This window comes from Mesoplodon densirostris, chromosome 2 (genome assembly GCF_025265405.1).
Source record: "Mesoplodon densirostris isolate mMesDen1 chromosome 2, mMesDen1 primary haplotype, whole genome shotgun sequence".
In the NCBI taxonomy this organism is placed as follows: domain Eukaryota; kingdom Metazoa; phylum Chordata; class Mammalia; order Artiodactyla; family Ziphiidae; genus Mesoplodon; species Mesoplodon densirostris.
In genome coordinates this window covers 49,218,285-49,245,367 of record NC_082662.1, presented here as the reverse complement: position 1 = coordinate 49,245,367, position 27,083 = coordinate 49,218,285, and the positions used below count along the sequence as shown (strand labels likewise).

The following is a 27,083-nucleotide window of genomic DNA, read 5'->3' as shown; positions in this document are numbered from 1 at the left end:
GGGTAAAAGAGAAAAGTGATGCAATTCTAATAAATTTAGTTGCTGATTCCTCCGAGTACATTGCAGTTGGATCCAGAGGCTTGACCAGATTTCAGTTTGATTTTAATTTTCTTCTTAAAGACTAGATGGTGGTATGTGCTTCCAGACACAGGTGTAGGATATCTGTCTCTTTTTTGAGATACTAGCAGTCATTACTGATCACAGTCTAGATTTTATTAACTCACAATGAAATTTTAAATGCTGGCCAATTTCCATAGACTAGTAATGAACTACGGTCTAAAGGAAATGCTCCCTCAAAAACCCCACTGTCTCTGAAGTGCAGGCCACCAGATCACACTACCCAATACCTTTCCTTGTTATAGTCAGCAACTAACCTCGTTGTCAACTCCCTCTCATTTTGACTTAATGTCTCTTTCCCCACTGCTAATGCTGTCATCATTCCGGGTGAACAAAATATCCATCTAGATGATCTGTCCAATACATGCCCTCTAATTTCCTTCACTCCTCAGTTCTAACTCTCTTTCCGTCTACCACACACAATGACTCATTCCATGGTCATATACTGTCTAAGACTAACTCCTCCAATTATGCACTGGATTCCTTTGCCCCACCTACTAAAGGACTTGGTTTCTACAATTAGCTCTTCCTCCTCAGCCTCATCTTACTCAATATTCAGCAGTATAGCAACAGTTAATAATCTCTCTTTCTTCAAACACATTTTCCCCTTGGCTTCAAGATGCCAAATTCTCTTGGTTTTCCTCCAATCATTTTAACTGTTCACTTTCATTCTCCTTTGCTGGTTCCTCCTCATCTCCCAGACATCTTAACATCATACTGTCATAGAGATCAATCCCTAGAATTCTTATTTATTTATATGCACATCCTTGGTGACATCATCTAGTCTTTGGGCCTTAAATACCATCTATACGCTGATGACTTCCAAATTTATCTCTGGTTTATACCCCTCCCCTTAACTTCAGACTCATGTATCAAATAAACCACTTGCATCTCTACTTGGATGCCTAATAAACATTTCAACTTCAAAAAAGACAAAATCGAATTCTTGATACCTAACATCCCACTTCAGACTTGTTCCTCCTACAATCTTTTCCATTTCAATTAATGGCAACTCCATTTTTTTATTTGCCCACGCCAGCCAACTTTGGAGTCATCCTTGACTTCTCTCCTTCCACAGCCTACATCTAATCTGTCAGCAAACGCTGTTCTCTATCTTGAAAATATATACAAAATATGCTTACTTCTCAACACCCTCCACACTATGCTCTATTCCAAGCCACCATCTCTTTTGCTCAGAATACTGCAATTGACCCCTAACTGATTTCCCTGCTTCAGTGTAAGTCAGGTCACATCACACCTCTGGTCAAAACTTGCCAATGGCTTCTCTTTTACTCAGAGTTAAAAGCCAAAGCTCTTATAGTGGTCTAGTATATCCTATACAATCTGGCTCCCCTTTATGTCTCTGACCACATCTCTTACTCCAATTCCCCCTAGATCACTCTGCTACTATGATCTACCTACTACTGCCTGTAGCACTTTCCACCTCAGAGCCTTTATACGTGCTGTTCTCACCATCTGTTATTCCCCCCCCCTCCAGATATCTGCATGCATATTCCCTCTCCTCTTCATTGTCTAACATACAACATATTTTACTGACATAGCATTTATTGTCTATCTCTTCAACGCCACCCACTACACACACACACACACACACACACACACAAAATACACACACACACAAATATGAGCTTCATAATAGCAGAAATTTTGCTGTTGTCTCTTTTTGTTTGCTGGTGTATCCCCAGTACCTAAATGGTACCATCTGTTGAATGAATGGATCAACAAGCTAACACTCTGGCCTTATTTTCCTCCATCTCCCTATACATACTCTGTACATGAGACAAACCAGACTGTTTGTTTCCACTACACCATGTTCTTTACACTTTCATTCTTTTGCTTTGCTGTCCTCCTAGAATCATCAGGACCTTGTTCACATGTTACTTCCTTATATATGCAGTAAGTAATCACGGAACCCCTAGTATTGTACTAGGTGCTGGAGAGATGAAGATGGTATTGGACATCTCCACTTGGATATCTAATGGGATTCTCAACTTAACACAGCCAAAGCAGACCATTCATGTTCACCTGTATCCCAACATGGTTCTCCTACATTCTTCATATCTCAGAAAATGGTATCATTATCAACACCTAGGTTTTCAAGCCAAAACCCCAAATCCCAGTTGCTCAGGCAAAAAAAAAAAAAAAGTGGAGGGAGGGTCCTCACTCCCTTTCTTTTCCTCAGTAATTTATTAGTTTTACCTCCAAAATATATATTGAATTGACAGATTTACCTCCAGCTAGACCGGTGCTGTCAGATACAACTTTCTGCAATGATGGAAGTATTTTATATCTTCTCTGTCCAGTACGATAGACACTAGCCACATGTGGCTATTAAGCACTTGAAATGTGGATAGTGTGACCAGAGAACCAAAACTTTTAATTCATTTAATTTAAATTTATGTCACATATGGCTAGTGGCTACTGTATTGGACAGCACAAATCTATACCACCACTTGGCTAAAGCCACCATTAATCTGTTAGCTGGACCATAGCAACAGCTTCCTAACTGGTCTCTCTGCTTCCACTTCTGCCTCTGTACCCATTCCATACTATGGTCATATCATGTCACTCCCCCAGCTCTCTGAAAGCTTCCCATTTTGAACAGAATCCAAAATCAGCAAGGTCTTCAAGATTCTATGATATGTGGTCCATGTCCACTCTTTGACTTCATGAACTATCTCTCTTTCTATCATTCACTCCACTCCAGACATTATAGCAATCTTCTTTTTCCTATAATACTAGAACTTTGTTTCAACCTCAGCAACTCTGAGGGTGCTGGTCCCCTTGCTTTAAAAACACTCTGTCCCCAGATTTTCAAATGGCTAGATCTTTATCATCCTTTAGGTCTTAGCTCAAACCTTACCTCTCAGTGAAGCTTTCTTAACAACCCAATCTAAATTAGCACCTCCTCCTTCCTCGTCACACCCTAGGACAGCACCCTGTTTCACTCTCCTCATAGCACTTATCAGTGCCTAAAATAGTCTGGTTAATTTGTTTACTTACTATCGAGAACTGCTAGATACCCCTAGAACATAAACTCCACAAGGCCAGGGCAGAGACGCTGTCTTTTACCACCGTACCCCCAATGCCTTACCTATCAGATAGTAGGTGCCCAATAAAAATTTGCTGAATAAAAGAAAAAACAAACATAGCTTCTGCTCCTAAAGAATTCAGTCTCGTGGTGATACTAATAAGAAAATGACCAATTACAATATAATGACCAGGGCTTTGGAAAAGCTGAAATTCTGGGATGAGAGGATGAAACCTAGCCCAGTGTTAGGACTAGGGCAAAGTAGTTTTTCTAGAGGTAGTTGCATTTAAAAGCTGACATTTAAAGGACAAGTTGGAATTGGAAGCCTAGAGGAAGGGAGATATAGGTAAAGTTTTCCAAGCAGAAGCAACAGTCGAAATATAGCAAACAAGAGAAGATGGTGACCTGACAATAAGAGCAGAGAGAAATGAACAGATTTAGGGGACACTCAAGATTAAGAGTGGCAGAACTTAATGATCAATTAATTATATGTAAGGGAAGAGGAGTTAAATATGATGCCCAAGTTTTAGGCTTAGGAAGCTGTGTGAATGGTATTTTCATTCACGCACAAAAATATGTATATATGGGATAAAAAGTTCAACTTAGTTTCAGATGACTCTGTGACTCCAGAATGGAAACACCAATAAATAGTTCAATAAATGTGTTCAGAATTCAGGAGCAACATAGATTTGTAAATTTTTAAGATAGAGATGACAAATGACGCCGTGGTAGTAGATAAGGTCACCCAAAGAGGGTTCACTAAGATTACTCTAGCTCAGAATGCTGAAATACATCAATATCTAATGGCCAGGCAGATAACAAGGGACCCATAATAGAAAGTCTCAAGAAGAGGCAAGAATGTAAAAAGAAAATCAGAAGACTGTGGTGCCATGGAAACCTAGAGACTACAACATTTCAAGGGGGTAGTGATGAATAATGTTAAAAGCTGACCGTAGGCTGGATAAGATAAACATTTTTAAGAGTTGGCAAGCAAAACCATCTCTACCAAATTAGAAAGTATTGATCCTTTGACCAGTTAAAATGAAGTTTCCCTAAGAACCATGGGGGAATGAAAAACAGGACAAAAGTCATTTCAACAAACTCTAGTTCATGGGAAAGTTTGGAGTTTCCTTTCAATCCTGTTTATTCCTTTTAATTTTCTCCCAGGGGGGTTTTTTCAATTGGAATTAATAGTGAAATTGTGCAATATATAACCTTCATTCTTAGTATTTATTTTTCAAACTTTCTTGCTTACTCTAGAAGCCCATTCTATAGCAAGGAAACTATTCTTGGCAGTTAGTCCAAGACTGCAGAGAACAAACAAAACCACTAAAAGCATCAGGTCTCTCTCCCTGTTTAAATCACTAACACTGTTAAAGGCTACGTCAATAAGCTTGTTGTGTAGCAAGAATACATGAGTGCCTTTTTAAAAGAAATTCAGATCCACAATTAAAGAGGAAATGTGGCAGAATGGATAAGCTCAAGGCTGGAAGCCAGAAGCTTTAAACATTAAATTCACCTCTGCCAATTACCTTCTGACCAATACTGAGAACATTCTATAACTCCTTCACAAAACAGCAAATAATTAAATAATTCTAAAACAGAATGATATAAGTAATCAAACCAAAATCAAATAATTATAAGTAATTAAAGAAATGGAAGGAAGAAAACACTAGTAGTTATAACATCAAAAATAAGCTTCTAAATCCTCATGACAACTGCAACTGCTTATTGACAAAATCTGACTTGTGTTTATAGGAACAGAACAGGAACTAGAACTCATACCCTAAATGGACAAAGTTTCCCTGGGATCTTTCAGGGTTCATATTCTAAAAGTGATGAAGTCAGGAAACAAGGAAAATACAGAGATCTCTCTCCTCTCCATTCTCACTTTGGCATGTGACTTTTTTAGTCTGGTTTCCCAGTTTTCTCCTCTTATAGGAAGTGACCACTCAGTAAGGAAGAGCAAAGAGACTTAGCTTAGAAGTCAGTAACTAGAATAAAGTCATTACTAACATGGGGTTGAAGTCAGACATGAGCTGTTTCAGTTAATTGAAAATCATTCGGAATCATGAGAGGACTGGAATCAGCTTGCAGGCTGCCAATTCCTGCTTCTGGGCCAGTGCACATCTAATAGCAGGCATTGTAACAGTGAGAACACATTTAATTCTCAAATAGCACCATGGGGTATCCCCATTTTAAAGTTAAGGAAACAAAGAATACAAGAGTGAGTCACTGAACTCATAGGTGATATTTTAATTCCTATGATAATCTTTAAAAACCTGTATATACATATTCTGGATTATCTAGAATACAGGTCCTAGACAACAACCTCATAATCAAGTACTGCCATACAATTTCAGGGGCCTCATTTTCTGTTTATGTTTATGATCAAGTGAACTTCAAATGAAGATCAAATGACACTGAAGCTTACTGTTAGAATGAAGTTTTCATAATAGTGATGTGAGAACGGAGTCATCACAGGTCACCCAATGGCACACCAAACCCAAAGAAAGCCTTCTTTGAACAGTCAGTGACATATTCATGCTGTTGGTAAGATACACCAAGTGGGACCCTCATTTAACATACCAATTTGCAATGGTTCTCTAGCAATAAATGTATCTAGTTATAGAAATACTATAAATACTATAAATATATAAATGCATGTTCCAAATCCCAGCAATAACTGGATCAGCCATTCATTTAAGGATTTCAAGAATGCTACCGTATTGGTTTCCTATTGTTGCCATACTTAGAACTTAGTGCTTAAAACAACACAAATGTATTCTGTTATCTTATATAGGTGTAAGAGGTCTGATAGGGTAGAAGTCTGACACATGCCTCACTGGGCTAAAAAATCAAGACATAGCAGGGCTGCATTGCCTTCTGGAGGCTCTAAAAGAAATCTATTTCTTTGTATTTTCCAACTTTTAGAGAACATCTGCAATCCTTGGTTCATGGCCCCCTGCCTCCATCTTCAAAGCCAGGCACAGCCAGTTCAGTCCTTCTCATATCCCATCACGCTGACCTTGCTTCCATCCTCAAATCTCTTCCTCTGGCTTATGATTCCCTCTTCCACTTCTAAAGACCATTGTATTACACTCAGACCACCCAGATAACCCAGGAAAATCTCCCTATTTTTGTCAGCTGACTAGCAACCTTAAATCCATCCATAACCTTGGACTTCTCCTTTGCCATGTAATATAACATACTCACTGGGGATTAGGACATCTTGGGACTGGGGGGCATCATTCCCTACCACAGCTACTACGAAGCCTTGTTATTAGGTAAACAACATGCCTCTAGAGGGTTATCAAGTCGTTCCCCATCAATGCTGACATCTAAAGATTACTCACTAACAAAGTTTAGGCTAAATATAACCTCTGACTATAATGACCTAGCAAACAAAGCCTCAAAGATATTAATACTACTGCCTGTCGTCTCAGTTTTCTTAGTACTGGAGTAGAAATTAACAGCATGGCATTTGAAATCAGATATGAACTCAACTACTAGCTCTGCAACTTACTAGCTATTTAACCTTGGACAAGTTGCTGATCCCCTTTAGATATGCAATTTTCTTATCCATAAAATGAGGATAATAATACTCCTTATATGCTTATTGTGAGAATGAAGTGAAATTATGTATGTAAAATGCTCAATACAGTTTCTAGCCATTATTAGGTAGTCAATAAAATTAATATTTATTTTATTAAACTCTATCCAAGCTTTAAGATAAAAGTAAAGACAGTTTTCAGTGTTTAGCATATTACATTTTTGCAATAAATATTAAACATAACTTCAAATGATGTAAAGGAACACTGCTGCATACTTAATGTCTAAATTTTCTATCGGTCTAGTTGATTTTAAATTACTATTTACCTTCGAATGTAATTACTTAGTTTATTTATTAAACTCTTAATTTACTTATCTTCTAAGTTTGTAACTTGTCTTATCCAAAAAAAAAAAAATTCATTTGCCTTCCTAAGGGCTTTACGATCAGTAATTAAAGTAATGATTGCAGTTTGGCAAATAATATTCAATACTATGGCAGATAATCTTTAATAGTAATTTTCTACCTTTTCCATAAAGAAAATATCTTGGTATGTTAATTAAAAGTGACTAGGAAATAATTATAAAAGAAATCTAGAAATAGCAAAGTACTAAATGACCTTCAACATGAATATTAGTGATGAGCCAATTTAAAATTAGACTTTTAATTCTAAACCAGAAGTATGCAAAAAAGGATTGATGAGGTTAAATGAATTAACACTTGCTAAATATAAATATGAAAAAATCGTATATTTATAAAAGTTTAACTAAAAATAAATAATTATTAAATATAATATTTTAAGACAGTTTCTCTTTTATATTATCAAGTGCAAAAATACTTACAGTTTGATAATATGAGGATGACGAAAGAGTTTTAGATTTTGAATTTCTCGTTTTATTTTTCCAACAACATCTAAACTGCGAATCTTCTGTCTATTTAAAATTTTAACTGCCACCTTATGGCCTGTTAATTGATGTTCTCCAACTAGAGAAAAGAAAAAGGAAAATAACCTTGCTGTCATAGCAACATAATTATTTATTCATGCTTCATTCCACTGTAACCCCAAACTTCTTTACTCATATATGCGTCTTTGATATCATTTACTGCATAGAACAGAAGATATGATATCTCATTTCATGTCTGTCTCTCCTATTGGAGTATGCACTCCTTGAGGACAGAAACTATATCTTAGTCTCCTCTGTATCCTCAACACCTAGCACAGAGATGTTAATTAAATCTTTGTGGAAAGGATGACTGAATTCTATATTCTTACCTAAAAGTATAATCAAATTTGAAACATCTTTTGGATAGAATAGAATAGAATTTACTATGTTTTGTTAATCTCTTTCTCTTCTTCTGGTTAATCCAGTCATTGTATTATTGAAGAATAAATAATTGCTATAATAACTAAAACTCATAACTAGTTTCAAAACTATTTCATCAGAAAATCCACATGTAACCCTTTTTTTTGGCCTTTTCTATAAAGCTTTCCCGTTTTCTCCCTATTTGATGGAATCTCAAAAGATGTAACACTGAGGGTTTGAACTTCTTTCAAACCCTCACAGTATATTTATAAAGCTCATGGGTCATTCATCATTTTGAGGCTATTTTATATATTTGTATTTTTGAAAAATCATATGACATGAGCTATTAGCTCTTACCCTCCTTGAATAAGACAGTCAGTATTCATCTGAATCTCCTAGGAAGTATATAAGCACAGTATTTTGTACATACTGGATGTGTCACACTTCCTGATTTCAAACTATACTACAAAGTTATAGTAATCAAAACAGCATAGTACTGGCATAAAACCAGACACAGAGATTAATGCAATAAAGAGCCCATAAATAAACTCATGCATATAAGGTCAATTAATTTATGACAAAAGAATCAAGAATACACAATGGGGAAAAGATACTCTCTCCAATAATTGGTGATGGGAAAACTGGATAGCCACATACAAAAGAATGAAAATAGACCCCTATCTCACACAGTACATAAAAATCAACTCAAAATGGATTAAAGACTTAAATTTAAAACCAGAAACCATAAAACTTCTAGAAGGGGGTATAAGCTCCTTGATATTAGTCTTAGCAATGATTTTTTGGGACTTGGCAACAAAAGCAAATATAAACACGTGGGACTAAATCAAACTAAAAAGCTTCTGCACAGCAAAAGAAAACATCAACAAAATGAAAAGGCAACCTACTGAATGGAAGAAAATATTTGCAAATTATATACGTGATAAGGGGTTTTAATACCCAAAATATATAAATTACTTAACAACTTAATAGCAAAAAACCAAACAATCTGATTTTAAAAATGGACAGAAAAACTGAATAAACCTCTTGCCAAAGAAGGTATACAAATGGCCAAGTACACAAAGTCATCAGGTAATCATAACTAACCATCAGGTAGATGCAAATCAAAACCACCACTACAATGAGCTATCACCTCACACCTGTCAGAATGGCTGTCATTAAAACTGAAAAGATAACAAGTGTTGGTGAAGATGTGGAGAAAGGGGACCCCTTGTGCACTGTTGATGGGAATGTACATTGATATAACCACTATGTACAACAGTGTGGAGGTTCCTCAAAAAATAAAAAATAGAACTACCATATGATCCAGCAATCTCACTTCTGGATACTTGAAATAAGAACAGGATATCAAAGAAATATCTACACTCACATGTTCATCACAGCATTATTCACAAAAGCAAAGATATGGAAACTACCTCAGTGTCCATGAACATATGAATGAATGAAGAAGATGTGGTGTGCATATTCCCTCTCTCTCTCTCTCTCTCTCTCTCTCTCTCTCTCATGTACACACACACACACACACACACACACACACACACACAGTGCAATATATTATTAGGTCATGAGAAAGAAAGAAATCCTATTTTCAACATGGATGGACCTTGAGGGTATTATGCTAAGTGAAATAAGCCAGATAAAGAAATACTACATGAGATCCAGTTATATGTGGGATATCAAAGAAAAAAAGTCAAACTCATAGAAACAGAGAGTAGAAAAGTGGTTGCTAGGAGCTGGGGGATGAGGGAAATAAGAAGTGGGTAAAAGGGCCCAAACTTTCAACACTAAGATGAATAAGATATGAGGATCTAATGTAAAACATCACCATGATGAACACTTTAAATATTTTATAATTTTGTCAATTATACACCAATAAAGCTGAATCTTTAATTTAAAGTTTTTTCAAATCATTGCTTTGTCTATGATATCTGAAGAAATAACACACTCATTTATCTTTATACCTGAAGAAATTTTTCTTCGTGAAGCAATGGCAAAGAAATGGCATCAATGGAATTGGGGGAGGATCAAGATGGCAAAGGAGTAGGACGGGGAGCTCGCCTCCCACAAAAACATTAAAAGCACATCTACAAGTGGAATGATTCATACAGAAAATCTACTGAACACTGGCAGAAGACCTCAGACTTCCACAAGGGCAAGAAAACCTCCACGTAACCATATAGGACAAAGGAAAAAGATAAAGAAAGGAACTGGGACAGGTCCCGAACCCCAGGAAGGGAGCTGTGAAGGAAGAAAGGTTTATGCACCTGGGGGAGTACCCTCACCAGTGTGGAGATCGGCCTGGATGGAGGGGGAGCTTTGGAGCCTAGGAGGAGAGTGCAACAACCGGTTTGTGGAAGGCAAAATGGGGAGTAACGAACACAGAAGGTTGTCTCTGCCACCCTGTGCTCCCCAGCCTTAGACACTTGCCTGTCCGTGTGGGTGGGGGCTGGGGGCTGAATCTCAGCCTTCAGAGGTCAGACCCAGGAAGAGGACCGGGGTTGGATGTGCAGAGACAGCCTGAAGAGGCTGCACTGTGTCAACTGAGGGGGTACTCAGAAGAAACCAGAGCTCACTGGAGAGGCAAGGTGCCATTATCTGGGGGTGCACAAGGAGAGAGGCGGGAACACCATAAGAGCGTCCTTCCCTCTGAGCTCTCCCAGGCAAGAAGACACTGCCTACAGGAACTCTGGGGGTGGGCACAAGTTGTCACTACCATCCTGGGCTCCAGAGGAGTGCTGTCCCAGGAGTGCATGGGTAGTAGCCACCCTTAGGAGACTGGTGAGCAGGTGCCAAGCTCTGTCCTGGGAGTGTGGGAATGGCAGCTGCCCCTAGCAGAGCCGCAAGCAAGCAATGAGCCCTGCAGCCACTCTCCCCAGAGTGCACAAGGGCCACTGCACCTGCATACGCTGCATCAAGGGGATAACAGCCAACACACGCTGAGGAAAAAGACAGCCAGCATCCAAACTAAGAGCAGCCCCTCAATCCTGGAAAAGATGGGATAGGAGAAGAACTTGAGCTCACTTCCTCTCATGAAAACACCAAAATCACAACTTCCTGCTGAATAACCATTGACAAAAGACTAGAACCTACCAAAAAAGATATTTTATATTCAAAGACAAAGAAAGAGCCACAATGAAACTGTAAGACGAGTGCTTTCATGACATAATAAAATCCCATACCCCTTTGTAGATGACCCACAAACTAGAAAATACCTATATTGAAGAGGTTCTCCCACAAGAATGAAAATCTTGAGCCCCTGTCAGGCTCCCCAGCCTGAGCGTCTGGCATCAGAAGGAGGAACTCCCAGACCATCTGGCTTTGAAGGCCAGTGGGGCTTGAGTGCAGGAGCTCCACAGGACTGTGGGAAACACAGACTCCACTCCTGGAGGGCTCACACAGTTTTCACATACACAGGGACCCAGCAGAAAGCAGTTAACTCAATAGGAACCAGGGCTGGACATACCTACAAGTCTTGGAGGGTCTCCTGGAGAGTCAGGGGTTGGTTGTGGTTCACTGTGGAGGCAAGGACATTGGTGGCATAGGCCCCAGAAAATATTGATCAGTGTGATTTCTCCCAGAGCTCACCATTTTGGTATCAAGACCTGGTCCTACCCAACAGCCTACAGGCTTCACTGATAGAATGCCTCAGGCCAACTAACCAGCAGGATAGGAACACAGCCCCACCCCTCAGCAGACAGGCTGCTAACACCATACTGAGCTCACAGCCATCTCTAAACACATCCCTTGACAAGGCCCTACCCACCAGAGGGACAAGACCTAGCTCCACCCACCAGTGGGCAGGAACCAGTCCCTCCCACCAAGAAGCCTGCATAAGCCCAAGGACCAACCTCACCCACCAGGGGACAGACAGCAGAAACAAGAGGAGCTACAATCCTGCAGCCTGTGGAACAGAAACCACAATCACACAAAGTGAGACAAAATGAGACAGCAGAGAAAAATGTTCCAGACAAAGGAACAAGATAAAAACCCACAAGAACAACTAAATGAAGTGGAAATAGGCAACCTACCTGAAAAATAATTTAGAGTAATGATAGTAAAGATGTTCCAAGATCTCAGAAAAATAATGGAGACACAGATCGAAAAGATACAAGAGATGTTTAACAAAGAGCTAGAAGGTTTAAAGAACAAAGAAACAGAGATGAACAATACAATAACTTGAAAGAAAAATACACTAGAAGAAATCAATAGCAGAATAATCGAGGCAGAAGAACGAATAAGTGAGCTGGAAGACAGAAAGGTAGAAATCACTGCCGCAGAACAGAATAAAGAAAAAATAATGAAAAGAAATGAGGACAGTCTAAGAGATCTCTGGGACAACATTAAATGCACTAACATTCACATTATAGGGGTCCCAGAAGGAGAAGAGAGAGAGAAAGGGCCTGAGAAAACATTTGAAGACCTCATAGCTGAAAACTACTCTAACATGAGAAAGGAAACACTCACTCAAGTCCAGGAAGTGAAGAGAGTCCCATACAAGATGCTAAGACACATATTAATCAAACTGACATAAAATTAAAGCCCCCCCCAAATTTAATAGCAACAAGGGAAAAGCAACAAACAACATACAAGTGAATCCTCATAAAGTTATCAGCTGATTTTTCAGAAGAAACCTGGCAGGCCACAAGGGAATGGGCATGATATATTCAGAGTGAAAGGGAAGAACCTACAACCAAGAATATTCTACCAGCAAGGCTCTCATCAGATTTGAGAGAGAAATCAAAATCTTTACAGACAAGCAAATGGTAAGAGAATTCAATACCACCAAACCAGCATTAAACAAATCCTAGGAACTTCTCTAGGCAGAAAATAAAAGGCCACAGCCAGAAACGAGAAACTTACAAATCACAAAGCTCACCAGTAAAGGCAAACACAAAGCAAAGGTAGGAAATCACCCACACACAAATATGATATCAAAACCAGCAACTGTGAGAAGAGTACAAACACAGGATATTGAAAATGCACTGGAAATTAAGAGACCAGCAATTCAAAACAATCTTGTACATTATAGACTGCTATATCAAAACCTCATGGGAACAACAAACCAAAAATCTACAACAGATACACATACAAAAAAAGAAAAAGCAAACCAAACACAGCACAAGATAGACATCAAATCATAAGCGAAGAGAACAAAAAAGGAAGGGAAGAAAAAACACCTTCAAAAACAAAGCCAAATCAATTAACAAAATGGCAATAAGAACATACATATTGATAATTACCTTAAACTTAAATGGATTAATTGCTCAAACCAAAAGACAGACTGGCTGAATGGACACAAAAATAAGACCCAAATATATGCTGTTTATAAGAGACCCACTTCAGATCTAGGGACACATACAGACTGAAAGTGAGGGGATGGAAAAAGATATTCCATGCAAGTGGAAATAAAAAGAAAGCTGGAGTAGCAATACTTGTATTAGACAAAATAGACTTTAAAATAAAGACTGTTACAAGAGACAAGAAAGGACACTACATAATGATCAAGGGATCAATACAAGAAGATATAACAATTGTGAATATATATGCACCCCACATTGGAGCACCTCAATATATAAGGCAAATGCTAACAGCCATAAAAGGAGAAATCAACAGTAACACAATAGTAATGGGGGACCCCACTTTCATCAATGGACAGATCATCCAGACAGAAAATCAATAGGAAACACAGGCCTTAAATGACACATTAGACCAGATGAACTTTTAATTGATATTTATAGAACATTCCATTCAAAAGCAACAGAACACACTTTCTTCTCCAGTGCACATGGAACATTCTTCAGGATAGATCACATCTTTGGCCACAAATCAAGCCTTGGTAAATTTAAGAAAATTAAAGTCATATCAAACATCTTTTCTGACCACAACACTATGAGATTAGATATCAATTACAGGGGAAAAAACTGTAAAAGACAGACACATGGAGGCTAAACAACATGTTACTAAACAACCAATGGATCACTGAAGAAATCAAAGAGGAAATAAAAAAAATACTTAGAGACAAATGACAACAAAAACACCACAATACAAAACCTATGAGACACAGCAAAAGCAGTTCTAAGGGAGAAGTTTAGAACAATACAATCTTACCTCAGGAAACAAGAAAAATCTCAAATAAACATCCTAACCTTACACCTAAAGCAACTAGAGAAAGAAGAATAAACAAAATCCAAAGTTAGTAGAAGGAAAGAAATCATAAATATCAGAGAAGAAATAAATGAAATAGAGACAAAGAAAACAACAGAAAAGATCAATGAAATAAACCTGGTTTTTCAAAAAATAAACAAAATCAACAAACCTTTAGCCAGACTCATCAAGAAAAAAAGATACAGGACTCAAATCAATAAAATTAGAAATGAAAAAGGAGAAGTTACAATGGACACCACAGAAATACAAAGGATCACAAGAGACTACTACAAACAACTATAGGCCAGTAAAATGGACAACCTAGAAGAAATGGACAAATTCTTAGAAATACACAACCTTCCAAACTGAACCAGGAAGAAATATAAAATATGAACATACCAATCACAAATACTGAAATTGAAACTGTGATTAAAAAACTTCAAACAAAAGTCCAGGACCAGATGACTTCACAGGTGAATTCTATCAAACATTTAGAAAAGAGTTAACACCTGTTCTTCTGAAACTCTTCCAAACAATTGCCGAAGAAGGAACACGCCCAAGCTCATTCTATGAGGCCACCATCACCCTGATACCAAAACCAGACAAAGATATCACAAAAAAAGAAAATTACGTGCCAATATCACTAATGAACATACATACAAAGTCCTCAAAAAAACTACTATCAAACCAAATCCAACAATACATTAAAAGGATCATACATGATGATCAAGTGGGATTTATCCCAAGGATGCAAGAATTCTTCAGTATCTGCAAATCAATCACTGTGATACATCACATTAACAAACTGAAGAATAAAAACCATATGATCATCTCAGTAGATGCAGAAAAAGCTTTTGATAAAATTCAACACCCATTTATGATAAAAACTCTCCAGAAAGTGGGCATAGAGGGAACCTACCTCAACATAATAAAGGCCATATATGACAAACGCACAACTAACATCATTCTCAATGGTGAAAAACTGAAAGCATTCCCTCTAAGATCAGGAACAAGACAAGAATGTCCCCTCACTATTATTATTTAACATAGTTTTGGAAGTCCTAGCCATGGCAATCAGAGAAGGAAAAGAAATAAAAGGAATACAAATTGGAAAAGAGAAAGTAAAACTGTAACTGTTTGCAGATGACATGATACTATACATAGAAAATCCTAAAAATGCTACCAAAATGCTACTAGAGCTCCTCAAGGAATTCCGTAAAGTTGCAGCATATGAAATTAATACACAGAAATCTGTTGCATTCCTATACATTAAAACAAAAGATCAGAAAGAAAAATTAAGGAAACAATCCCATATACCACTGCATCAAAAAGAATAAAATATCTAGGAATAAACCTACCTAAGGAGACAAAAGACCTATACTCTGGAAACTATAAGATGCTGATGAAAGAAATTGAAAATGACTACACTACCCAAGGCAATCTACAGATTCAGTGCAATCCCTATTAAATTACCAATGGCAATTTTCACAGGACAAGCCCCCAATTTTTAAAAATTTGTATGGAAACACAAAAGGCCCTAAATAGCCAAAGCAATCCTGAGAAAGAAAAAAGGAGCTAGAGGAATCAGGCCCCCTGACTTCAGACTATACTACAAAGCTATAGTAATCAAAACAGTATGGTACTGGCACAGAAACAGAAATATAGATCAATGGAACAGGATAGAAAACCCAGAAATAAACACATGCACCTATGGTCAATTAATCTATGACAAACGAGGCAAGAATATACAGTGGAGAAAAGCCAGTCTCTTCAATAAGTGGTGCTGGGAAAACTGGACAGCTACATGTAAAAGAATGAAATTAGAACACTCCCTAACACCATACACAAAAATAAACTCAAAATGGATCAAAGACCTAAATGTAAGGCTGGACACTATAAAACTCTTAAGAGAAAAACATAGGCAGAACACTCATCGATATAGATTGCAGCAAATTCTTCTTTGAACCATGACATACAGTAATGAAAATAAAAACAAAAATAAGCAAATGGGACCTAATTAAACTTAAAATCTTCTGCACAGCAAAGGAAACCATAAACAAAATGAAAAGACAACCCACGGAATGGGAGAAAATATTTGCAAATGATGTGACTGACAAGGGATTAATCTCCAAAATACACAAACAGCTCATGCAGATCAAAAATGAAAAAAAAAACCAACATCAAAAAATGGGTGGAAGATCTAAATAGACATTTCTCCAAAGAAGACATACAGATGGACAAAAAGCACATGAAAAGATGCTCAACATCACTAATTATCAGAGAAATGCAAATCACAACTACAATGAGGTATCACCTCACACTGGTCAGAATGGCCATCATCAAAAAGTCTACAAACAATAAATGTTGGCAAGGGTGTAGAGAAAAGGGAACCCTCTTACACTGTTGGTAGAAATGTAAATTGGTAGAATCACTGTGGAGAACAGTATGGAGGTTCCTTAAAAAACAAAAATAGAACTACCATATGATCCAGCAATTCCCACTCCTAGGCATATATCTGGAGAAAACATAATTCAAAAAGATACGTGCACCCCAATGTTCACTGCAGCACTATTTACAGTAGCCAAGACATGGAAGCAAACTAAATGTCCATCAACAGAGGAATGGATAAAGATGTGGTACATGTATACAATGGAATGTTACTCAGCCACAAAGAAGAACAAAATAATGCCATTTGCAGCAACATGGATGGACCCAGAGATTATCATACAAAGTGAAGTAAGTCAGACAGAGAAAGACAAATTTCATATGATATCACTCATCTGTGGAATCTAATTTTTTTTTAAATGGCACAAATGAACTTATGTATAAAACAGAAAAAGACTTACAGATATCAGAAATAAACTTACGGTTTATAAAGGGGAAACGTTGGGGGGAGGGATAAATCAGGAGCTTGGGATTAACATACACATACACACACTACTACATATAGATAACCAACAAGGACCTACTATATGGCACAGGGAACTCTACTCAATATTCTGTGATAACCTATATGAGAAAGGAATTTGAAAAAGAATGAACATATGTATATATATAACTGAATCACTGTACTGTACACCTGAAACTAACACAACATTGTAAATCAATTATACTCCAATAAAATTAAAAAAAATAAGAAATGGCATCATCCCTTGAAACACTTAAGCACACTGATAAGCTAATTGGTTATCTGAGGTCAAAAGATTCAAATGCGTTAAGAACACCCCCTCTTTTTGCTGAAATATACTAGCCTCTATTACCTAATAACTTATTAAGTGAATTAATACATACCTATAATTAATTAAATCCAGATAGTTGTCTCATAATCACATCCTACCTGAAAGCCGAATGAATATTCCTAAAAATCTTGTAATATAAACAGATTTAACACCAATAATTTCTTTTTGTGTATTACAGCTATAAACTTTTCTATGGAAGTAACAGGGGAAAAAAGGCTTGGATTCATTAATGTTTAACTAACATTCATTTATTCAATCTAAAAACATTTGCTGAGCACCATTTACATGCCAGGACTGTGCTGATCAAAGACACATGTAAAGAGAGATTTAATAGGTCTCCAAGTTTTAGTAGGGAGAAAAACAATCAGCAATAAAGGAGCTAAAATCGATTCTGTATGGTAGCAAATCTGTCTGAAAACTGTTAGGGATACCTTATTTGTGAAGGGAGAACATAATGAGAAACAACATTTTTAAAACCCAAGGATGGACAAATTTGCCATAATTTATCATGTATATAAGTAAATATCCAGATCAGTACCTCTTTTGACAGGAGCAATAAAGAACACTCATCCATGGAACAACTATTTAATGAAGGCTACTATAGTGTATTCCATACCAAGTGCAGTTAATAGGCACTTGGGATGTAAGTAGTGAACAAATTAGTTCTGTCACACTGCTAGGTGTCCCCCAATATCTATTCCAGCCCTCCTTCCCAGACATGTGATTCCCAAATTACACCTGAGCACATGTCTACCCAGAGTAGAGACTGCATCCTAATATCTCTTGTAACTAGGTATGGCCATGTGACCTATGTTCTGGCCAATGACATGCGAGCAGAAATGTCTCTAGCAGCAGCTTCTTCCTCCTTTCCTCCATCCTGAAGCCTGGAACTACCTGCTCAGACTGTTACAAGAGAGTAAAATACTATCTTGTTTAAGCTATTCTTACTTTGAAAATTCTTGTCATTCACAGCTGAATCTCAGTAATACCCTATTCAGAATACTTTAAAATGCAAAATGTTTGAACTTATTTCAAATTTCCCATTTTGCTGAACTACTATCCATGAACTAATGGAAATAAACTATAATTTATAGCCCATACAATTTCTTGGATTAAAGGATTCTACAAAATTATCACTCATTAGTGGTCCATTTTGTTTTTCCCAAACTCTATTCAAATTATACAAAATACTCTCTAAAGCGATTGAAAAATCTATACTTATCCAATCTATCCTTTTAGAATTTTACATTTGATAAGGTGAAGAGCTGTTATACAGAAGAAAGAATAAAACTGTTTTATATTGTTCTAGGAGCAAAACTGGGAATAATCAATACAAATTCTTTCAACAGAGTCCTCTGCTCTATGAAGCCCCTCTCACCTCCTTTTTCACCACTCAAGCCTTTACTGAAAATTAAAACATTAAAATCTTTTAATGTTACTACTGTACCCTGAGTATCCTTTTTTTCACAGGATGTGTAACACTAACGTTTATTGATTTTTCAGTTCATCTCTCAATACTAGATGGGAGGGGGCTGGAGGTCAGGTCCCCTGTAGTCTTTTTCTATTGCCAGAGTTGGCAATAAGTGGTAAGCCAAGAAAATGAGGCACAGAGAAGTTAAGAATTTGCCCACATTCGTTCAGCTATGAAGTATCAGGGCTGGAATTAAAACCCAGCAGCACACACCATCCAATATTCAAATAGAGGAAGCTCAGCCATTTGTCAAGATCACCATAAGGTAAATTCCTGCATTAACTAACAGGTTGGACTAGATCAAGCCTAATTCCCCTTCCAATTCTAAGATTTTTGTAATTATGTCCCCAGGGATCATTCCACACTGCATCTTTTAAGGGTATAAATCTTTTAAGCCACTCTAGCCTCTTGATTTTAGTTGTCATTTTCTGGATGCTTTCCAGCTTTTCTTGATACACAAGACGCAGGACTTCTTATGGCTGTATTATGGAGTTGTAAATACATGATTGTTTTGTACAAAGACTATAATTTTTCTAATGTCCAGTATCATTCCCAATGAAGTCTAGCATTTTTTACCATAAGCATGGACCCTATAATTTTATGAAAAATAACTTGCAACACTTCTCTTCCTATATATTATTCCATATTAATTCATTTAAAATACTTCATTCAATTTTAATATCATAATTTAGAACAGTAATATATCTAATAAAGAAACAATTAAATCTAATTAAGATTTATTAAAATATTTTATTAAAATCTAATTTAATAGAAATCCTTTATTAAAATCCAATAAAAGAACAATCAAAAAATAAACTATTGTGTATTTTAGGTCTAAATTATAATCTATTTATATTTGAGGCTCAAAGAACTGTCAAAATGTCATTCTTCTGTAAAGGCTACAAACTGTATAATATGTATAATAATTTGAATTATTATTATTATACAGTATGTATGAATAATTGTATAGTCTTAATGTAATACTATACAGCAATGAGAATGAATGAATTACAACTACATGCAATGCCGTGGGTAGATCTCACAAACATAATCTCAAGTTAAATAAATGAGAGAAATATGATTATACTTCTATGAAGTTCAAAAATAGATGAAACTATTTATAATCCATGGATAGTGGTGACCTTTGGTGGGGGTGGAAAATGGAAACGTTAACTAAAATGGGACAAAGGTGGGGGGCTTGTGTGATACTGGTCATTTTCTGTGCCTTTAAGTAGTGGTTATATGTCTATATTCAGTCTGTGAAAATTCATTGAGGATTTATGTAAGAAATCACTTAGAATGTATGTACCGCTTTACATACATGGTACAATTCAATTTAAAACATTAAGAAAGAATGTTTGGATGATACTATATCCATACCTAGGCTATTACAAGCCAAGGGATGCCATGTGTCAGAAAGCAGGGCCTTGTGTGGCATCAACCACCCTTAGTCATTTGTATCAAGAGCCTTCATTCTGGGAGTCTGGAGTGCCATATAATGCACACATGTTCTGACCCCTACCTTCAGCAGACTCCTGCCAAAATAACACAAGCCTCCTTTCTTCTTTGCCCATGGTGAAACAAAACAGTCTCACTGCTTTTCTCAAAATTTCCTTTCCTTGAAAGTCCTTTAAAATTCTCTAAAGGACAGTTATGAGCAGGAAGCAAAACCCTTCCTGTTTTGATATACCACTGATTAAAAAAGTACTATGGGCACCTTACATACAAATCTTATTTATTCCCCAGAGCCCTAAAAGTAAATATTACCCCTAGTTTACAGATGAAGAAACTAGAATTAGAGAACAATGAGGAGCAAGGTTTATCTGCCTCCAACACACAAGCTCAAAACTCACATTACTTTGCCTCCCAATAACCAGGCTCTCTTGATTATAACACATCAAGCGTGCTTACTTACATGTTTATCCTTTTATGTCCAGCATTTCAGCTGAGAAATCAGGGCACAGTAAAGGGATGGAGTGAGAAAAATCAAGGAAGAAGAATTGCTATGTTCAGCTCAAATGCAGGCTGGGGTAGGGCTGTGGCCTTTGCTATGGATCATATATATGAAAGCTGTTCTTTAAGAGCTGCCTAATTTCAAGAAAATAAAATGCAGGCTGAAATAATCCCATAATACAATATGCAACATGTACTAGATTTTTATTACTGAGAGAACAAACTCACATATCATTGAAGACCTTCTTCTCTTAGTTGTTTTTACTCCCTGTTGGCCTGAACATTCATTTGTTCATTCATTCAATCAACAAATATCTTCTGAGGGTCTAATATGTACTAGCCATTGCTCCAAATGCTGAAAATGCAGGTATAAATGGAACTTGTATTCTGGAGGAGAATATAAACAATAAATGAACATATAATAATGGTGATAGAATGATAAAAAAATGAAAATCAAGCAGAGTACTGGGAATAACAAGAATGACTGGGGTGAGGGTGGGAAAACTAATTTGAACAGATCAGGAAGGGCCTGAGGATGTGATTTTTTTTTTGAGCAAAGACTTATTCTGAAGCTACCTTCTTTGAGAACTGATTACATGATATGCTGTATTATGCTTTATTTTTGCAACCTGTGTTTATACTGGCTTGGACTATAATTTTAAAGTACTTCTTTAAAACTTAAGTCAATCAAGAATTCCATAGGAGAATCAACTTACTTTTTACAGAATCATTTAAGACGAATCATTTACATAGAGTCAGGGAAAAAGTTTTCTGGTATAGAAGAGATTATTTAAAACTGCTGGAGAAAGTATTAGCATTCAGGTCAGAGACAACAGATTTGAAAAAATGTTCATAGATGTTTCTCACTCCAGATGAACAACAGAATCTTCCGGAAACACTCCCGAAGTTTCTTAAATCATCCCCTCTCTTCTCTTTCCAACTCTGGTGTCTATTCTCTTTCTGTGTTTCTCTTATTCTACATGCTTTGTCTCCCTCTTGTTCACTCTCCTTCCTTTTCCTGTCTTCAAACATCTCCCCTTCTATGCCCATCAACTGCCCCTACCCGAATAATTTTTGTGTTTGAATATATTTACTGAATATCATTTTATGTTCCATAGAATTTCTCCTGAAAGTAGAATTGTGGAATAATTTAGAGGTCTCTCCAAGTGTTCATTTTAGTGGTTACCCTAGAAATTACAACATTCATCTGGGACATTAATAGAATCTAATATAATGTTTTCACCATTTCCTAGACAATGCAAGGACTTTAGAACACTTTAACTCTATGCTTCCTCTCCTACTTTTTCTGTTGTTGTATTTTAGTCCTACATGTATTTTAAATCTCGCAAGATGTTATTACTTTACATAGTCGATATCTATTTAGTTACCCACATATTTACCCTTTCCAACAGTCTTCATTCCTTCTTGTACTCTTGCTTCCATCTGGGAAAGCATCACCTATTTTTCTGCCTGAAGAATTCCCTTTGGTGTTCCCTTTACTGTAGGTCTGCTGGAGACATATTCTCTCAGTTTATGCTTACCTGAAAATGTATTGTGCCTTTATTTTTGAAGAATATTTTTGTTGGGTACAAAATTATAGGTTAGCAGTTTGTTTCTTTCACCTCTCTGAAGATATCACTCCACCGCTTCCTTGCTTTCATTGTTTTTGTTGAGAAAGTCTGCTTATTTTTGTTCCTTGGAGAACAATATGCCTTTTTTTATCCTTTGGCTACTTAAAGATTTTCTCTGAACATTTTCCCCCATCTCTGCATAGACAGATGAAGTCCACTCCAGTATAGGAGAGTCTCAAGCAAAAACAAAACCAAACAAAAACAAAAAAACAGTTTTGAGCAGTTTTCCAATGATGTGCTTAGGAATGGTTTTCTTATATTTATTCTGCTTAGGGTTCACGTATCTTCTGAATCTGTGGCTTGATGTGTTTATCAATTTTGGAAAACTTTCTCCCATTATCTCTTCAGATATTGCTTCTGCCCCACTCCCTCTCCCTTCCGCTTCTGGAACTGTGAAAGTGCCTACTCTGCATGATCATCAATGGTCTTGGGTTCAAAATGACATTCATACCCATAGGACACAACAGGTAGTAATCTTAAGACTTAGCTTTTTGGAAGGACTTAGGACTGGAAACAGTGTATCAGCATGGCAAAATCAGACACATCTTTATCAGGAGTCCTTAAAATATCAGTCGCTGCTTCCCAGACCCTTAATCAATCACACAAGGGAGACTAGGTTGAAGATGGATACAATCTACTCCAGCATTCAGAAGTCTCAAACAGTAACCACATCAAATGCATGCAGCTTCTAAGCCCGGCACAAGGGGTGCACTGAGTTTTCCTTTGGTTATTTTTATAGATTCCCGTTCTCTGCTAAAATTCTCCACCTTGAACATATTAATAACAATTATTTTTTAATTGAATAAATTTGATATGCAATATTGTGTAAATTTAAGATGTATAGCATGTTACTTTGATACACTTACATGTTGTAATGTTTTTCAACACAGCAATATTTATCACATTATATAATTAGAGTATCATTGTCTATATTAATTATAATGTGAATTAGATGTCTATGGCTTATTTACTATTCATTACAAGTTTGTACCCTTAAATACCATCACTCTTATCCCCCCTTCCAATCCTCTGGTAACAACCACTTTACTCTGTTTTTTACAGGTTTAACATTTTATATTCCACATATAAATGACATGATACAATACTTGTCTTTCTCTGACTTATCTCACTTAGCATAATGTGCTCAAGGTCCATCCATACTGTCACAAATTGGAGGATATCCTCCTCTCCCATGGCTGAATAATATTTCATTGTGTACATGTACCACAATTTTTCAGTCATTCATCTGTTGATGAGCATTTGGGTTGTTTCCATATTTTTGCTATGGCAAATAATGCTGTAATAAAAATTGGATTGCATATATCTCATTAAAATCCTGTTCTCTTTTTTGGGGAATATACCTAGAAGAGGAATTGCTGGATCATATGGTAGATCCATTTTTAATGTTTTGAGGAACCTCCATATCATTTTCCACAGTGGTTGGACCAAGTTACATTCCCACTAACAAGTATAAAGGTTCCATTTTCACCACGTCTTCACCAGCACCTGTTGTCTCTTGTCTTCTTGATGACATTCATTATAACAGGTATGAAGTGATATCTCATTGTGGTTTTGATTTGCATTTCCCTGATGATTAGCAATGTTGAGCATCTTTTCATGTCTGTTGTCCATTTTCATGTCCTCTTTGGAAAAATGTCTATTTAGTTCTTCTGCCCATTTTTTCACTGAATTGTTTGTTTTCTTATTAAGGAGACTGCATTCTTTATATATTTTGGATATTAACCCATTATCCCATATATGGTTTGCAAAAATTTTCTCCCATTCTATAAACCTACAGATGATTTAAGAAGCTTTGGGGATGTTTCTGGAAGATTCTATTGTTCATCTGGAGTGAGAACATCTATGAACATTTTTTCAAATCTGTTATCTCATTTTGTTAACTGTTTCTTTTGCTCTGCAGAAGCTATTGAGTTTGATGTAGTCCCATTTGTTGATTTTTGCTTTTGTTGCTTGTGCTTTGGGCATCATGTCCAAAAATCACTGCCAAAACCAAAATCAATGAGCTTCTTCCCTACATTTTCTTCTAGGAGTTTTATAATATCAGGTCTTTTGTTTAAGTCTTTGATCCATTTCAGGTTAATTTTTGTGAAAGAGAGTTCCAATTTCATTGTCCTGCATGCATTTCTTCAGTTTTCTCAGCACCATTTATTGAAGAGACTATCATTTCCCCACTGGGTATTCTTGGCTCCCTTGTTGAAAATTAGTTGACAATACATGTTGGAATTTAATTCTGGGCTCTCTATTCTGTTTCACTGGTCAATGTGCTTATTTTTATGCCAGTAAAATACTGTTTTGATTAAAATCCCTAAGTATGATACCTTCAGCTTTATTTTATTCCTCAGGATTTCTTTGGCCATTCAGAGTCTTTTGTGCGTCCACATAAACTTTAAGATTTTTTTCTTCTACTTCTGTGAAGAAGGCCTTTGGCATTTTGATGGTGACTATATGGAATTTGCAGATGGCTTTGGATCGTACGGCCATTTTAACATTATTAATTCTTCCAACCCATAAACACAAGATGTATTTCCATTTGTTTGTGTCTTCGATTTCTTTCAGCAAAGGCTCATAGTTTTCACTGTATAGATCTTTCATTTCCTTGGATAAGTTTATTCCTAAGCATTTATTGTTTTTGATGCTATCGTGACTGGGATAGTCTCCTTTATTTATTTCAGATCCTTCATCATTAGTGAAAAGAAATGTAATTGACTTCCGTATGTTGATTTTGTATCCTGCCACTTTACTGAAATTGTTGATTCATTCCAACAGCTTCTTGACTCTAGGATTTTTTTATGTAAGATCATATCATCGCAAAAAGTGATAATTTTACTTCTTCCTTCCCAATTTGGATGCCTTTTATTCCTTTGTCTTACCTAACTGCTCTAGCTAGGATTCCAGTACTGATTCAGTCTTGGTAGGTTCTGTGTTTCTAAAAATGCATCAATTTCTTCTAGGTTATGTAATCTGTTGACATATAACTGTTCATAACAGTCTCTTATGATTCTATATTTCTGTAGTCATCTGTAATGTCTCATCTTTCATTTCTAATTTTACTTGAGTCTTATTTTTTTTCTTAGTTTAGCTAAAGGTTTGTCAATTTTGTTTATCTTTTCAAAGAACCAGCTCTCAGTTCCATTGATCCTTTCTATTGTTTTTCTGGTCTCTATTTCATTGTTTTCCTTTCTGATCTTTATTATTTCCTTCCTTCTACTAACTTTGGGCTTAATTTGCTTTTTTTTGAATTCCTTGAGGTATGAAGTTAGGTTGTTTATTTGAGATCTAATTTCTTAATATATGTGTATATTGCTATAAACTTTCCTCTCAGAACTGCTTTTGCTGCATCCCACAATATTTGATATACTGTATTTCCATTTTCATTTGTCTCAAGACTTTTTATTTCCCTTTTGATTTCTTCTTTGACCCAATGGTTTCTTATAAGTGTGTTGTTTAGTTTTCACATATTTTTAGATCTTTTCACTATCTTCTTGTTGTTGATTTCTAGTTTCATACCATTGTGATCAGAGAAGATGGTATGATTTCAATCTTAGATGTGCTAAGATTTGTTCTGTAGCCTATCATATGATCTATCCTGGAGAATGTTCCATGTGCACTTGAGAAGAATGTGTATTCTGCTGTTGTTGGATAGAATGTTCTGCACATGTCCATTTGTTTTAAAGTATGATTCAATTCCAACATTTCCTTGTTGAATTTGTTTGTATGATCCACTGCTGATAGTAGAATACTGAAGTTCCCTACAATTATTGTATTATTGTTTATTTCTCCCTTAAGATCTGTTATTATTCACTTAATACATTTAAGCGAATAAATGCTTGCATGTTAGGAGCATATATATTTATGATTGTTATATCTTCTTGATATACTGGCCCCTTTATCATTATACAGTGACCTTGTCTCTTCTTACACTTTTTGACTTGAAGTCTATTTTGTCTGATATAAGTATGGTTATGCCCACCTTCTTGGGTTGCCATTTACTTGGAATATCATCATCCTTTGAGCCTTTGTGTGTTTTCAGAGCTAAAGAGTCTCCTGTAGGTCACATATAATTGGGTCTTTTTTTTTTTTTAATCCATCCAGCCACACTGTGCCTTTGGATTGGTGAGTTCAATCCATTTACATTTAGGGTGATTATCTGATATGTAAGAATTTACTACTGCCATTTTATTTTTATCTTCTGTTATTTTTATCTCTCCACTGTTTATTTTTCCTTCTGTTTCTGTCTACCTTTATAAGTTGGTGATTTTTCATGGTGATTTGCTCAGTCTCTCATTTTTTAAAAAATATTTATTTTCCTTGGTTTTTTTTTTTTTGGCTGCATTGGATCTTAGCTGCACCACACATGATCTCTGTTGAGGCATACAGGATCTTTTTATCACGGTGCATGGTCTGCTCGGGTTTCTCTCTAGTTGCAGCTCCTGGGCTTCCCTCTAGTTGTGGCGCACGGGCTCCAGGGCACCTGAGCTCTGTAGTTGTGGCACGTGGGCTCCAGAGAGAGTGGGCTCTGTAGTGTGTGGCACATGGGCTCTCTCGTTGAGGCGCACGAGCTCAATAGGTGTGGCACGCGGGTT

General features: G+C 36.5%; 1 protein-coding gene across 1 annotated transcript in view; it reads right to left on the bottom strand.

Annotated features, from left to right (window-relative positions):
* Positions 1-27,083, bottom strand: part of PRKAA2 (protein kinase AMP-activated catalytic subunit alpha 2) — a 56,650-nt gene that overhangs the window by 16,995 nt on the left and 12,572 nt on the right. Inside the window, exon 2 of the mRNA XM_060084017.1 lies at positions 7,562-7,703. Coding sequence (XP_059940000.1) covers positions 7,562-7,703 — 142 coding nt within the window. The remainder of the gene's footprint in view (positions 1-7,561; positions 7,704-27,083) is intronic.